This window comes from Tachyglossus aculeatus, chromosome 17 (genome assembly GCF_015852505.1).
Source record: "Tachyglossus aculeatus isolate mTacAcu1 chromosome 17, mTacAcu1.pri, whole genome shotgun sequence".
NCBI lineage: Eukaryota > Metazoa > Chordata > Mammalia > Monotremata > Tachyglossidae > Tachyglossus > Tachyglossus aculeatus.
The window spans coordinates 52,628,607-52,642,823 of record NC_052082.1 but is presented as its reverse complement, the minus strand read 5'-3'; the positions used below and the strand labels follow the sequence as shown (position 1 = coordinate 52,642,823).

General features: G+C 50.4%; 1 protein-coding gene across 2 annotated transcripts in view; it reads right to left on the bottom strand.

Moving 5' to 3' along the window:
• Positions 1-416: 416 nt before the first annotated feature.
• RPH3AL (rabphilin 3A like (without C2 domains)) overlaps positions 417-14,217 on the bottom strand; it is a 105,691-nt gene continuing 91,890 nt past the window's right edge. For both annotated transcript variants that reach the window (XM_038759290.1, XM_038759289.1), the window contains exons 7-9: positions 8,363-8,476; positions 7,305-7,481; positions 417-1,723 (exon numbers count right to left, since the gene is read on the bottom strand). In XM_038759290.1, the coding sequence (XP_038615218.1) occupies positions 1,689-1,723; positions 7,305-7,481; positions 8,363-8,476 (326 nt within the window). In that variant the 3' untranslated portion in view covers positions 417-1,688. The remainder of the gene's footprint in view (positions 1,724-7,304; positions 7,482-8,362; positions 8,477-14,217) is intronic.

Genomic DNA, 14,217 nt, shown 5'->3' with positions numbered 1-14,217 from the left:
TTTACTGTTAATAATAGTTACTGTGGTACTTGTCAAGGGTTTGCTGTGTGTCAAGCACTGTACTAAGTGCAGGGGGAAGATACAAGGTCCCACATGGGGCTCAGAGTCTAGGTAACAGGAAGAACAGGTATTGAATCCTCATTTTGCAGATGAGAAAACAGTCGCAGAGAAGTGAAGTGACTTGCCCAAGGTCACCCAGCAGACAGGTGGCAGAGCCGGGATTAGAAGACAGGTCCTCTGACTCCCGGGCCCGAGCTCTTTCCACTAGGCCACACTGCTTTTCACTATTGCACACCTCACACCCTTTTGAAACAGCAAGTCCTCCCAGCCTGGGGGCTGCTCCTTTCTCGATAAGACAGAGGATTTTCAGTCTACGGAAGTAGCAGGCCGATGGTAACCAAACACGAAGACCAATGTGAATATTGACACTTTAACACAATCAACGATGAAATGCCCATTTCTAGCAAACACTTTTCCAAAACCATTGGCTGGCAATTGGGAATTAAGTATTTACACGCATGTAAGACAGGTGAAATGCCCCAAAGAAAAATGAAGTACTTCGGGAACCAAACAAAGCACCTCAACTGGGGAGTGAGAAAAGATTAGCTAGCCAGGGGATAAAAATGTAGGTTTGCTGTTCAGGACACAGAGGTGATTTTATAGTGCATACGGACTTGTTCTGACTCTCCCCTCCCATCCCCCCTGAGGAAGAGTGACTACTCTGGGACTCTACAAAGTAAAGGAGATAATAAGTCAGGTAGAGAGAACAAAGAACAAGCCTGCAAACACAAGGCCACGTGCAGTGCTGGCAGCAGCAGGAGCGGTCTGCTTTGCTCAACTGAGTTTGCTGAGGAACAGGTTGAAATTGCTATGAGAAGGCTTGGCAAATTCTGCATCGAAACCTCATTTAGTTTCCCTAGAGTTTCTTTGGTGAGGTTCCTGCTGCTTTCCCCAAGCTTTGGGGAGGCTCTAGGGAAGTCAGTGCTTTGATTTTTTTTTCCCCTCACAGAAGAGAAAAGCCTGTAACCTGGGGTCTTGTCAATGCCCACTCACAGACATCACCCACGTAGACAGTTCAGTCCCACCTGAGTGGTTCTGAGAAGGGTCACCTCCACCAGGCCTAGGGGACACTTGGAAGAGAAAGTCGAAGGATGGTCTGAATCTCAGGACAAGAGAGACTGCTGGGGAGTAGCTGAGGTTAACCCTGAAGGCTGGGGGATGGCCTGGCTGGAGAAAACCTCACTCAGACAAGCCAGAGAATTGGCCAATCCTCAGTTTACCCCAACCACAAGCTTAGATGTCCTGCCTTGAAGCTTCAACTTCAAAACACCTCATCACCCTCAGTGACAAGGGCCCCCTGATCCAAGCACTTAGTACAGTGCTCTGCACACAGTAAGTGCTCGAATACCACAAATTCATTGATCCAGAGAAATCTTTGAGGGAGGTTGGAATGGGAACAGGCAAAGAACATTCTTCCGGGAGTTGTCCTCTTTCAGATCCAACCTATTTATCTTGGAGTTGAGGGGCGAGGTCTTGGTCCCCGGTTTCTGATGACACACAGTCAGGCCAATAACTCTGGCTCAGTGCCCAGAGCGCAAAAGCTCCAGTCCGGGACTCTCAAAATTGTGTTCAGGTGAACACTCAACAGCCAGACTGTTTGCCGGGCTAAGGCGGGTTTTGGGCTTCCATCAGTAACGTGGACCTGTCTGTGGGCGTCTCTTGCCTTAAAAAGACAAAAAGGGAAGAAAAAGAGAAAGAGAATAAGAAACTGACAAAGGGGTTCATTTAATCCATTTTTATATTTTCTGCCCCCCCCACCCCCCAACAAATATTCTAAAGCCGGTATAAAAAAAAAGAATAATTATAGAGAAGAGTCTTATTATCTTGAGCTGTGTCAGCATCCAAGCCCCATTTAAAGGGGGCGGGGGGGAGAGAGCAAGTGAGTAAGAGAAGGTGAAGGAGCGGTGGAGAAGGATGGAGGAGTTGGGGGGATGGGAGGAACAGGCATGACTGGCAATTTGGGGAAAGCAAGCAGGATTCAGGCTGTGCTCTCACAGAGGAAGGGGAAGACAGAGATAATAATAATAATGTGGTATTTGTTAAGGGCTTACTATATGCCATTCATTGTACTGAGTGCTGGGAGAGATACAAGATCAGGTCAGGCATGGTCCTTGTTCCACATCATCATCATCAATCGTATTTATTGAGCGCTTACTGTGTGCAGAGCACTGTACTAAGCGCTTGGGAAGTACAAGTTGGTAACATATAGAGACAGTCCCTACCCAGCAGTGTGCTCACAGTCTAAAAGGGGGGGAAGGAAAACAGGTATTTTAATCCCCAATTTACAGATGAGAAGCATCATGGTCTTGCGGATAGAGCTTGGGACTGGGAGTTGTTAGAAGGACCTGGGTTCCAATCCCAGCTCTGCCACTTGTCTGCTGTGGGGCCTTAGGCAAGTTGCTTCATTTTTCTATGCCTCAATTACCTCATTTGTAAAATGGGGCTTAAGAGTGTGAGCCCAATGTGGGATACGGACTGCGTCCATCTGATTAATCTTGTATCTACCCCAGCACTTAAAACAGGGCCTGGCACAAAGGAGGCACTTAACAAATACCACTGGAAAAAAAGGGGGGAAATATGAAGCCCAGAGAAGGGAAGTGATTTGCCCTGGGTTATACAGGAGCAGGAGGCAGATTTGGGATTAGAAGCCAGGTTTCCCGACTCCTAGGCTTGTACTGTTTCCACTAGGCCGTGATGCTTCCCTGGCTCCTTGAGAGTCTAGCGTACACTGACTTAAGCAAGGACCGTCTCCAGCTCCCTCCTTTCCTGAATAGATCAGCTCCCTCTTCTCTTTTGAATCACCCCAGTAACCCCTTAACAGATCAGAAAGTTACATGCTTAAACACTTTCATCTTTTTATTCTTTTATAGATTTTCTTGAAATGTCTCTTCTATCATGGGTATCTTTTGTTTGTGGTAGTTTGTATTTTCAGGTCTCCTCTGTTAGAAAGGAAAACCCTCGAGGGCAGGGACTAGGTTTCCAACCCCCTGCAGTATCCTGAGTTGTTTCTGCACCTCCGCTGGGCACTTAATAGAGTTTATTTTCCACGGTGTACGAAAGTCACATCAGATCAGGCTGGCCATTATCACAGAGAAATTGCTCACAGAATCAAACTTCAGAAACCAGCTCACCCTGACAGAATGGACCTGTCACAGCCCATGAGGGGTTGTTGCTTTGATACAAACCTTCAAAAAGCCCACTGTGACATACGGCGATGGGGAGACATTTGACACGACAGTTTTACGGTTCTGAGAGAAACAGCCCAGAAGCCGGGTGGCCTGGGAGTCAGGAGAACAAAGTTCTAATCCTGGCCCCACCACTGGCCTTTTGTGTGACCTTGGGCAAGTGACTTCACTTCTCTGGGCCTCAGTTTCCTCAACTGCAGAACAGGGATTCAATACCTGATCTCCCTCCCATCCACACTGTCTTGTCTTATGCCGTCGAGTCATTTCCGACCCAGTGCGACTTCACGGACACATCTTTACCACAACGCCCCACCTCCATCTGCAATCTTTCTGGTTGCATATCTAAAGAGCCTTTTTGGTAAAAATATGGAAGTGGTTTACCACTGCCTTCTTCTGCGCAATAAATTTGAGCCTCTGCCCCCGATTCTCTCCCATACCACAGCTGCACAGCCCAGGTGAGTTTTATTTTGTAGCAGGCTGCCTTCCACTCGCTAGTCACTGCCCAAACTAGGAACTGAATGGGTATACCTCTGCTTGACTCTCCCTCCCTTAGCCAAAACTGGTAGAGTACTGGAAATTCCCCAGGTGTCATCCTGAGAGGGGCCCATCCATATTATGAGCCCCTAAACTGTGAGACAGGGACTGTGTCTGATTTGATTATTCTGTATCTACCCCAGCACTTAATTCAGTGTTTGGCACATAGTAAGCACTTAACAGAAGCTGTGATTATCATTATTAAGTCTTGGGAAATATACGATGCTAAATGTTCAAAGCTGTTTACTTCCTGTACCAAGCAGATGACGCGTATCTTCTTTTCCAAATCAAAAGGACCTTTTCTTCTCTAGAGCTACAAGAGATCCAGAATTCATCTGGTCCAGCCCCCCTGTCTCTGGGCAGGTGAAAACCCAAAACATTCATGACAAAGGGGAGGGGAGGCAATCTCTAGGGATGGGCAGGCCACAACCTTCTTGTGTGGGCCAGGCCCCAGCTCTGAATTGGCTGAGGGTCAATGCCGCAAATACTGACTAAATTGAGAAGCAGTGTGGCCGAGTGGACAGAACGTGGGCTTAGTACAGTGCTCTGCACACAATAAGCGCTCAATAAATACCTGAGGGAAATCAAATTTGATTTGATTCTCTTCCTCCCTTCAAGGCCCTACTGAGAGCTCACCTCCTCCAGGAGGCCTTCCCAGACTGAGCCCCATCCTTTCTCTCCCCCTCCTCCCCCTCTCCATCTCCCCCGCCTTACCTCCTTCCCCTCCCCACAACACCTGTATATATGTATATATGCTTGTATGTATTTATTACTCTATTTAATTATTTATTTGTACATATTTATTCTATTTGTTTTATTTTGTTAATATGTTTTGTTTTGTTCTCTGTCTCCCCCTTCTAGACTGTGAGCCCACTGTTGGGTAGGGATTGTCTCTATACGTTGCCATCTTGTACTTCCCAAGCGCTTAGTACAGTGCTCTGCTCACAGTAAGCGCTCAATAAATACGACTGAATGAATGAATAAATGATTGAATGAACATGGGTCTTGAAGTCAGAGGGACTAGGCTCTAATCCTGGCTCTGCCACCTGTCTGCTGGGAGACTTTGGTCACGTCACTTAACTTCTCTGGGCCTCAAGTTTCCTAATTCGTAAAATGGGGATTCAATACCTGTCTCCCTCCTACTTGGGCTACGAGTCCAATGTGGGACATGGACTGCGTCCAACCTGATTAACTTGTATCTACCCCAGTGCTTGACACATAGTAAGAACTTAACACATACCATTATTAATTAAGAACCTAAAGGGTGAGGCCCCAGGGAACTAGTGGACACCACCCTCCCACCAAGAGCAACGATGTGGGGATCTGCTACTAATACTCTGGTCAGAAATCAGCATAGCTACAAACCTCAGGTTCCTCAGATGTGGGCACCATCATTTTGCCGAGAGGGGAGGGGTCTCCTGTCCAAATGTTACTGACTGACAGAAAGTAGGCCCTGTCAGAACATGGTCCCCAAGCCGGATGTCAGGTTTCAGAAAATTGGGGTGTTGGGGTGCCGAGGACTTTAGGGATAACCCAATTGGACACCCTGTGCTTCCGAGGACGGAGGAACAGGCCGGCCCCTCTGGTGTGCAGGAAGGTGAGGCCAAGCCTGGGGTCAGGGAGGGAGACAGGTGGCCCAGTCACCCAACACCGGGGTTTCAGGTTCGAGGAGCCCAACCCGACCTTTGGATCTGCAGATTTGTGTCCACGCGGCACCAGCTGGGCTTCTGTTCCGCTACCCCTCCCCTCCGGGTTACTGGATGGTTCCTTCTCACCCCGCAGACTCCCAGACGCGTCCCTCCCCTCCTGCCACCCCCCACCCGACCTTTTTCCCAGCAGCAGAAGACAGATCCCTTCTGCATGTTCATGCCAACAAGGCTTGCTGCCTTAGGGCAGAAATGACAAGGACCTGGAGGAGACATGAGCTGCGCCTGGAGTGAGCTGGAAGCAGGGGGGTGGGGGGGGGGGAAGAGGCTTAACAGGAAATCTACTTTCGTTTGCCAGGCTCGGGCCCCCTCCCTTCCCACCTCCCCAACCTCAAAGGCCGACTCCAAAGGAGCCGAAGAATTCCCTGATAAAATTATCGCTTTGCCAGCTGTTAAACCCACCCCCCAACCCCGTCCCTTCCTGCTATCAGTACCGCAAACTCCCTCTGCTTCGTGCCCCCCTCTTTCCTCGAGCGGGCACCCCGAGTGTGGCTTTGTGAAGACAATTCAATTTGATAAATGGCAAGTTTCCGCTGGGCCTCTCCCATTATTAAATTTCCCTCAGGTAAGTAATTTATTCTTCCTGGGGCTGTGTTCTTGTGCCTTCTGAGATGCTCGGTGCAGTAATTAAACTCAGGGTCCCTACGTGGAACATATGTAAATATTTTTATCATGATTCTAACTCCGATAAAGAAAACAAATTTAATTCCCATCCCCCTTCTAAGTCTTCCAAGGGATGGGGTGGGGGAGGGAGCAGGAGAGAAGCCAACGGGTGGAGGGGCCTGATTCATAGCATTTGTGGTCATTCAGTCATGAAACGTCTTGTTTACAACCTTTCCCGGTGGGTAGTGAAGCACTGGACATCCCTGTCTCTCCCCTGACTGGGACCTTCCCATTATATCCATGTTTCCATTCTCTAATGCTTCCTCTCTGTCATTTATTTTAGGGTCTGTGTCCTCTGCTAGATTGTAAGCTCCTTGAGGGCAGGGACTGTGCTTATAACTCTACTGTATGCTCCCGAGCACTTAGTACGGTGGCCCACACATAGAAGATGCTCAATACCTATTGCTGAGGGAAGAAATCCAGGTCCAGAACTAAGGGGAGCAGGTGAGGCTTGTGGAAGACTGGAGATTCTTCCAAGTCCGCGTCTGCTTGCGTGAACAGAATTCCCAGAGTGTGTGGCATTCCCAGCCAAGAATGGGGACAATGAGTCCAGCTGCAGACAGCTCCATCCGTCCAATGACCGGCTTCGTGGCCTCCTCCCCGAACCAACCCCTGGCCCACTGTCCCGGTCCGGAGCCGGTCCTCTCCTCTCTGCTGACCTTGAGAGGTCAAGTGGATTCTTTCTGGTTAGTGCCCCCTGCTCCCTGGGCACACGCTTGTCGGGGCAAGCTGCCTTGTCTGCCTGCCTCTCTAGCTGGAAGAACTCCCTATCCCTAAAAGTGGGTGAGGACAATTACAGCCAGTCTGGCTTGATGACAAGCAACACCCTCTACGGGGAGGAAACACTAAGGACAAAATGATAACCCTGCGTCAACCCCAACGCTTAGAACAGTGCTTGGCATATAGTAAGTGCTTAACAAATACCATCATCATCATCATCATCATCAAGGGAGGAGGCGGAGCTTAGAAACCAGTGGTGGTTCCGATGGGGCGATGTGAAGAGTAGGGTTTGGACCTGTCCATCTGCCCACCTGGGATGGTTTCTCTCCCCAGCCCAAGAGAGGGAAGGAGGGGACCGAAGGACTGGCCAACGGTGACAGGGTGGAGGGAACAGAGTGAGGAGGGAGAGGGAAGGGAAGCATTCGGCGATACTCACCGGGAGCCTTCCTGCCGCCATCCCTGTCTGAGGAGTCCCCCTGTGGGTCCCCAGTCCCACCATCTTCTGTGCCGTGGCCTCCCCCGGGCTCGGGGCCCACCCGGCCGGTCCGGCTCTCGGAGTAGGCGGTGCTCGACGCTCTGCTTCCTGCCACCCTTGGGGCCTTGACGTTCAGAGCTGCCAAAACACCCAAGACCCATCTGGCTTCACCCACTGCCCTGCCCATCTAGGCCCCCGCCGCTGCCCGGGAAGACTGTTCTCCTGGTCCCCAGCATCAGGGGACCGTGTTTTTGGAGCTTGAGGTGGAAGGGAGAGGGGCCTTCAGAGGGCGACAGACTCACACATTTACACACAGCACTGCCTGCCTTTGGTGGGGGGGGCGGGCAGCGGGCACTCACACAGCCTCCGCCCTCATCCCGGCTGCCACTACTTGTGCAGTGGAGGCGGATCTGATGCCAGGACAGGCTGCACCCTGGAGGTTTCTCGGACGGCTGGAAACCCCTCACAGGGGTTGCACCAGAAACCATCTAGGAAACTCCGTGGGCGGCGGTTAGATTAGCCACAATGTTGGCTCCCACCACAGAGGAGGAAGAGGCTGGCCCACCACTACCTCCTCCTTTTCCCGGCCGCCACAGTTGCCGTGGCTGCAATGGATTCTGGATTCCCTTTCAAAAGAGGGGACCTAAACGGACTCTTCCAGAGAGAGGCTTTACGGGCGGTGGCACGGAATGCCAAGACTGGTGACGCCCCCTCCTAACGTGGGTCCTTTGGCCCCTTGGCAGGATGTCCAGGACAGGTTGGGGCTCGAGGGGGAAGCTTTTGGAACGTGTGAGGGGATTTAAGTAGGCGCCCCCTCCAGAAGCACTCTAAACTCTGTCCCCAGACTCAAATCCAGCACCACTGGCTACCCAGTTGGGAGCGAGCATCAGCCAGGTTGGGATTTGGTGGTCTCTGTCAGTCTGATCGGAAGGGAGGGATGACGGGGAGGAGAAGATGCTGAAGAATCTGGTCCTCAGGAGTCCCTGCCCGCTGTCCCGGCTCCCCATTCCCCTTCTTACCCGATTCCCCGTGGGGAGTATCACTCTTGGAGTCCTTGTTTCCTTGGGAGGAATGCTTATCATCCAGACTGGACGAGCTCAATTCCGAGTCACTTTCACTGTCACTGGAGACCACTGGGAGAGACCACAATGCACAGAAGAGTTAGTGTCTTGGCACTGGTCACCAAAGTCAATCGATCAAGACTATTCGTCGAGTGCTTCCTCCAGTGGAGCACTGTACTAAGCGCTTGGTGGAGTACAACAGAGTTAGTGGATCCCTGCCAATCTCCTTCTGTCAATGCCTGTGCCTCCTCCACAGTGCCTCACCACCCCAGCAGGGTCACAAGGGCACAGGGAGGAGTAGCAGAGAGCTTAGGTATTGGGTGGGAAACAGCATGGTTTAGGGGATAGAGCACAGGCCTGGAAGTCAAAAAGAGCTGGGTTCTAATCCTGTCTCTGCTGTATGACCTTGGGCAAGTCGCCTCACTTCTCTGTGCCTCAGTTGCTTCATCTGTAAAATGAGGATTAAGACTATGAGCCCCATGTGGGACATGGGCTGTGTTCAACCTGATTAGCTTGTATCTACCTCAGTGCTTAGTACAGTGCCGGGCATATAGTAAGCACTTAAATACCATAAGAAACAGCAACAAAAAAACAAAACAAAACACAGAGTGATGGGAAAAGCAGCTCTCTTGTCAGGGGACTAATATCTTGAGAATTTACCAAACAATTTATTAGTATTATTATTATCATTATTAATACAGTTGTCAAGCATCTATTATTATTATTACTGTGCTTTTTAGGTACTTTCTATGTATCAAGCACTGTTCTAAGCGCTGGGGTAGATACAAAAATCATCATGTTGGACACAGCCCCTGCCCGACATGGGGCTCCCAGTCTAAGCAGAAGGAAGAACCAGGTATTAATCGTATTGTGGTATTATGGGTTTTGAGGGTGATGAAGACCTCTGCAGCATTCACATGGACGATGAATACTCAATTTCAATTTTATCATCAACTGTATATTGGTCCATATGGATCCCCGCCATCCTGGTGTCCCCCCACTTCCCCCGTCCCCCACTTAAAATGAGGAGTGGATACCCCCAACCATGGTGGCTGGCCCCCACCCCCCGCCTTCCACACTCAGCTGCTGTGTCCAGATGGGAAAAGAGGAAAGTGGCTGCGAAACTTTTCCCTTTCAAAGGAGACCGACATTCTGCCCTCTCCCCACCACTGGGCTCACAGGTGGGTTGAGACCGAGAGAGCCGGGGAACAAATGATAAATTTTCATTTCATACACTTACTTAAAAAACCCTCACTTTGCCTTTCTGCTGAGAGGCCTGTCCTGGCTCCCCTTTGCTGCTGGCAGCCCAGGGCTTTACCCACTCTGCAGTCAGCGCACCAATTATTTTAGGTTTCCAGCTGCTTCTGTGAAACAGGTGGGGGCCCTCCCAAGGGCTGAGGGTGTGGGGGGGAGCTCATTAGGTTCATACAGCTCAGCTGTGGCTGTGCCAGTTGGTCTGGAGACAGTGGTGGTTGACGGTGGCCTATCCCTGGCCCACCGTTCTGCTCCTGGGGCTGGAAAGAATTACTGAGGTCTCCTGTGAAAGGCGTTCAAGTTTTATCATCTCTTCTCAGTGGGCAAAGTGAAGCCGTCGGCCCTGAAGACAAGGGGCTTTTACCTCACGAGTACTGTGCTGCAGCTGGAGGATGGCTCCCATGCGGCCATACCTGGACCCCTGTTCCTGGCCTCTACCTGCACTTGAGGTTGGGAGGGGGTGGGCGGGCACCCTTGCCCTCTCCAGACCCAAGAAGCCCCATGTGCAATTTTGCTTCATTCCCCTCAACACCACAAAATAATAATAACAATGGTGCTTTTTGTTAAGCAATTACTATGTGCCAAGCACTATACCAAACACTAGGGTAGATACAAAATAATCCCATCAGGCATAGTTCCTGTCCCACTTGGGGCTCACAAATGCCAGAGAGACAAGAAGAAGCTACTTGGAGACAGAGTCAAAAAGAGAGGCAGTAGAGCAAGAAAAGACCATGGATGTGGGAGGCGGAAGACCTGGGTTCTAGGTTCAGCTTTGCCACTCAAGTCCTATGCGACCATGGGCAAGTCACTTAACCGCTCTGTGCCTTAGAGGGGCACAACTTTAAATGGGGATAAAATACCTACTCTCATTGGTCACACGTGAATGTGGAACCATCTGCCCGAATATCTCACTTCCCCAGAAGGGAAGGGGAATCTGGGGTGTCTCATGGGAACTCCTGCCCTCTCTCAGTACAAAGCCAGCCACCCCAAAATACAAACACCAAACATTTCTCACTCATGTTTCTTCTGGAGTCTGAACTCCATCATCACCATCATCAGTGGTATTTATTGAGCACTTTCTATGTGCAAAGCACTAAACTAAGCGGCTGGGAAAGACCAATACAACGGAGTTGGCAAACTTGTTCCCTGCTCACAGTGTGCTTAACTCCATGTCCAAGAGTGGGGCCTCTCTGGAGTCTCAGCGACTCAGTCACCCACCTCCGGGGCTGGGCAGCAGTCCAGGGACCTCCCGGAGCAATCTATTGGGAAGAGGATTTCGGAGGTGCCTGCCATTTTTGGACTGGAGGCCAAGAAACTTTACAGGTTACTCAGAGCCCAGATCTCATGACATGCAATAGGGAAGGAGGGGCAGCCTCAATATTCCTGGACGGTGATGAGAATAAGAAAGTTTTGAACACTGACCTGCTTTTGGGGTCCACCGGGAGCCAAGCCCCACAAACCGTGTTTGGGGAGAGTATGCTTTCCCCCTTCCCTTTGCCCCAGACTCCACCTCTCTGGCGGAATGATTCATTAGGCCTGCTGCATCTCTACGTATGGCCCAATGACCACAGCCGGACCACTGAGACCCCACTACACCCGAGGGGACCCCGGAAAGTTATAGGAGGTGGAGGTGCAGTGGACCACTCTTGGGCGAGGGCTGGAGGTGGGTCACCAATGACACTTCAACACAGCCTTGCAAATCAGCTCAGGCCCTCCAGCCCAGGACTGGGGGACACACAAGTCACCGCTCTGACTGCCTCGCCGTTCCCACCCTCCCTCAGGGAAGCCCTGGAAGAAAGAGCTGACAATGTTGGGTAGGGACTGTCTCTATGTGTTGCCAATTTGTACTTCCCAAGCGCTTAGTACAGTGCTCTGCACATAGTAAGCACTCAATAAATACAATTGATGATGATGATAGGGGAGGAAGGAGAAGAGAGAGGGTCCCAGGTGGGAAGGCTGAGCACCTTGGGGATTCAAGGGGGTAGCCTCTGCCCTGCCTGGTGTCCCTTCCTGTTTTGTGGGCCACGCCAAGCAACTCTCAACGGTTTCTCCCAACCACCTTGTCCAACTCAAAACCTGTGACGCTGTACATGGCAGAGCCACCGCTATGGAGCTCGTGACTGCGTTGCTGTTTTCTAAACTCTCTCTCAGTCGCCCAAGTGGCAGCAGGAAGCTGGAAAATGGCCTCTCTTCCCCATCAAGTCCCCTGCAGGACTTGATTTTCATTTTTCAACTTGAAAACGACAAAACAACAACAGCAGTAACAAACCAAGGAAACACGTTGGCCAAGAACCAGACCTCAAAGAAAGCAATGCCCAGCCTTCATTGTCTGCAAAGAAACAAAACCACAAAGCATCTCCCATGTCCACTGTGTGTTGCAGCAAGGACGTGGGAGCAAATGTCAAATGATTTGTGAGCCTGAAAGCTTTCCTGATAGACTCCAATTTATGATCTCAACTCCAGTGTGAGGAAAAATGGAGAAAATAGCAATAAAATGGAAAATTAAATCAAATGAGTTTGTGGCTTGAGGGGGACACTCCTTAGGCCTGCTTTCTTTCCCCTCAAGGAGACTTAATGTAACCAGATGCCCCTCAGAGGCGGCGCTGCTCTGAGGGACCGAGAGCCTGGACGAACCAGCAGAACCCAAGGGAAAGGATTGGAGGCCAGGCTGACACTTCTATCTCAGAGTGAGGCCAAGGGCCCAGAGAGGAGCCCCAGTAAGGTGGAGACTGGGGGAGGAGGGACCTTTGTTTGAGAGTCTGTGGGGAAGAGGGTAACAGCTTAATCAATCTCAATAACGATAAAACCTCACCTAAGTCTTGTACATGCTCCTAATGAAATGTAAACCAGCACAGACCCTCACTGAACAGCTGGAGACTATCTGCGGATTCGGAGGGGCTGTGACACCCCTAATAAATGAGCATTTAGGGGGGAAGAAATATCTTTTATTTTGAGATCTGAAAGCTGAGGGTATAGCCTTCCCACTGACAACAAGGCTTCAGTGCTGGGCGAGAGAAGCCTTAGATCTATCCTGTTTCTTTGGTGGAATTGATTTCAACAGATTAGAAATGGGATTTCTGTCAATGCCAGGAAAACCTAAAAACTGAGGCGCAGCTTGAAGTCGCAGACACAACAAAGGCCAATGCTACTGGGGGACAGAAGGGGGGTGAGCTGATTTGAGAGAGAAAATCTGATGACAGCTGGTACCCTGCTCTCTGGGGTTTCTTGTGAGCGAGATCGCTATTTGATGTGAAAGAGTTGGCTTTCTTCAGAATATGTCAGTTCCGGAGGAAACCGAAGCAGCAAGCCCCCTCACCCCCAGCCCCAACCTTCCCACCTGGCAAGAACCACCTCAGCTGGTCTGTAGACACTTGGAGATAACTGACTATATGCTTCCCTTTATTCTGCTAATGAGCATCATTTCCTGTCGAGGGAAACTTCTGGGAAGGTTAGAGGGTGAAAATCATGGTTTCTTCATCATCAACACTGCCGAGGAGGACTTACTGAACCCCCCACCTGTAGGCGGTGTGGATGGGCAAGAAAATGAACTCAGTCCCTGCCCTCTGGGAGCTTCCCATCAAAAGCAGACCTCCCCCCACCCACACGCCAATAGGGAACCGCTCCCCCCAAATTGAGAACTGAAGTAGCCCCAACTGTCGCCGTGATAGACAGATCGTTATCGAAGAGTTTAAGGGTTCAGGAGTCGAGGGTTCCAGAATTATTCCCAAATTTCACTTGGATGGGGGTGGAAAATGATTTCTGACGAAGACCCATTCAAAACCCTGCAGAGATAGAGAGTGGGCATAGAGTCACGCATCCCAAGCTGGTTAGAGTTTATTTTTACCATTGATGTACGTTTCAACAGAATATTTCAGCTGCATGTCTCACAGCTTCTCTTCACACCCATTAGCCTTAATGGGCCCCGGAATGAAGACCCCAGTAGAGTCAAGACCAAAGAGCCTGCTCCCAGGCTGTAATCCAGATTGAAACTGTATCTACAGTAATAGCTTGGTCACCCAGACCTTTACTGTCAGGAAAACTCTAGCGGCTGCCATTCCCACTCTTTCAATGCAAGGGCAATCTTGGCTGACTTGGGGACATATCTTCTGCAAGGGGAAGAATTCACAATGATCATGGCCTAGTAGAAAGAGCCCAGGCCTGGGAGATAGGCAAGTCGTCCCACTCTGCCACTTGTCTGCTGTGTGACCCTGGGTGAGTCACTTCACAGCTCAGTACCTCAGTTTCCCCATCTGCAAAATGGGGATTCAATACCTGCTCTCCCTCCCTCTTATCTTGCAGCTCTCTCAGTGTTTAGTACAGTGCCAGGCACATAACAGGTGCTTAACACACACCACTGCTGCAATGTCGGAGGTGCTTGGAAAGAAGGCAGGCAAGCAGCCGGTGGGACCGTAGAAATCCTTGTGGATAACTGGATAAGTCATAGTTGAAGGAATGGTTGAACTTGGTTATGAGAACATTTTGGAGAATACTGATGTCGTTTCGGCACCCTACCCAGGTTCCCCAGATTGGCCAAGTCTTGGGACTTGGCAACCCTTCTT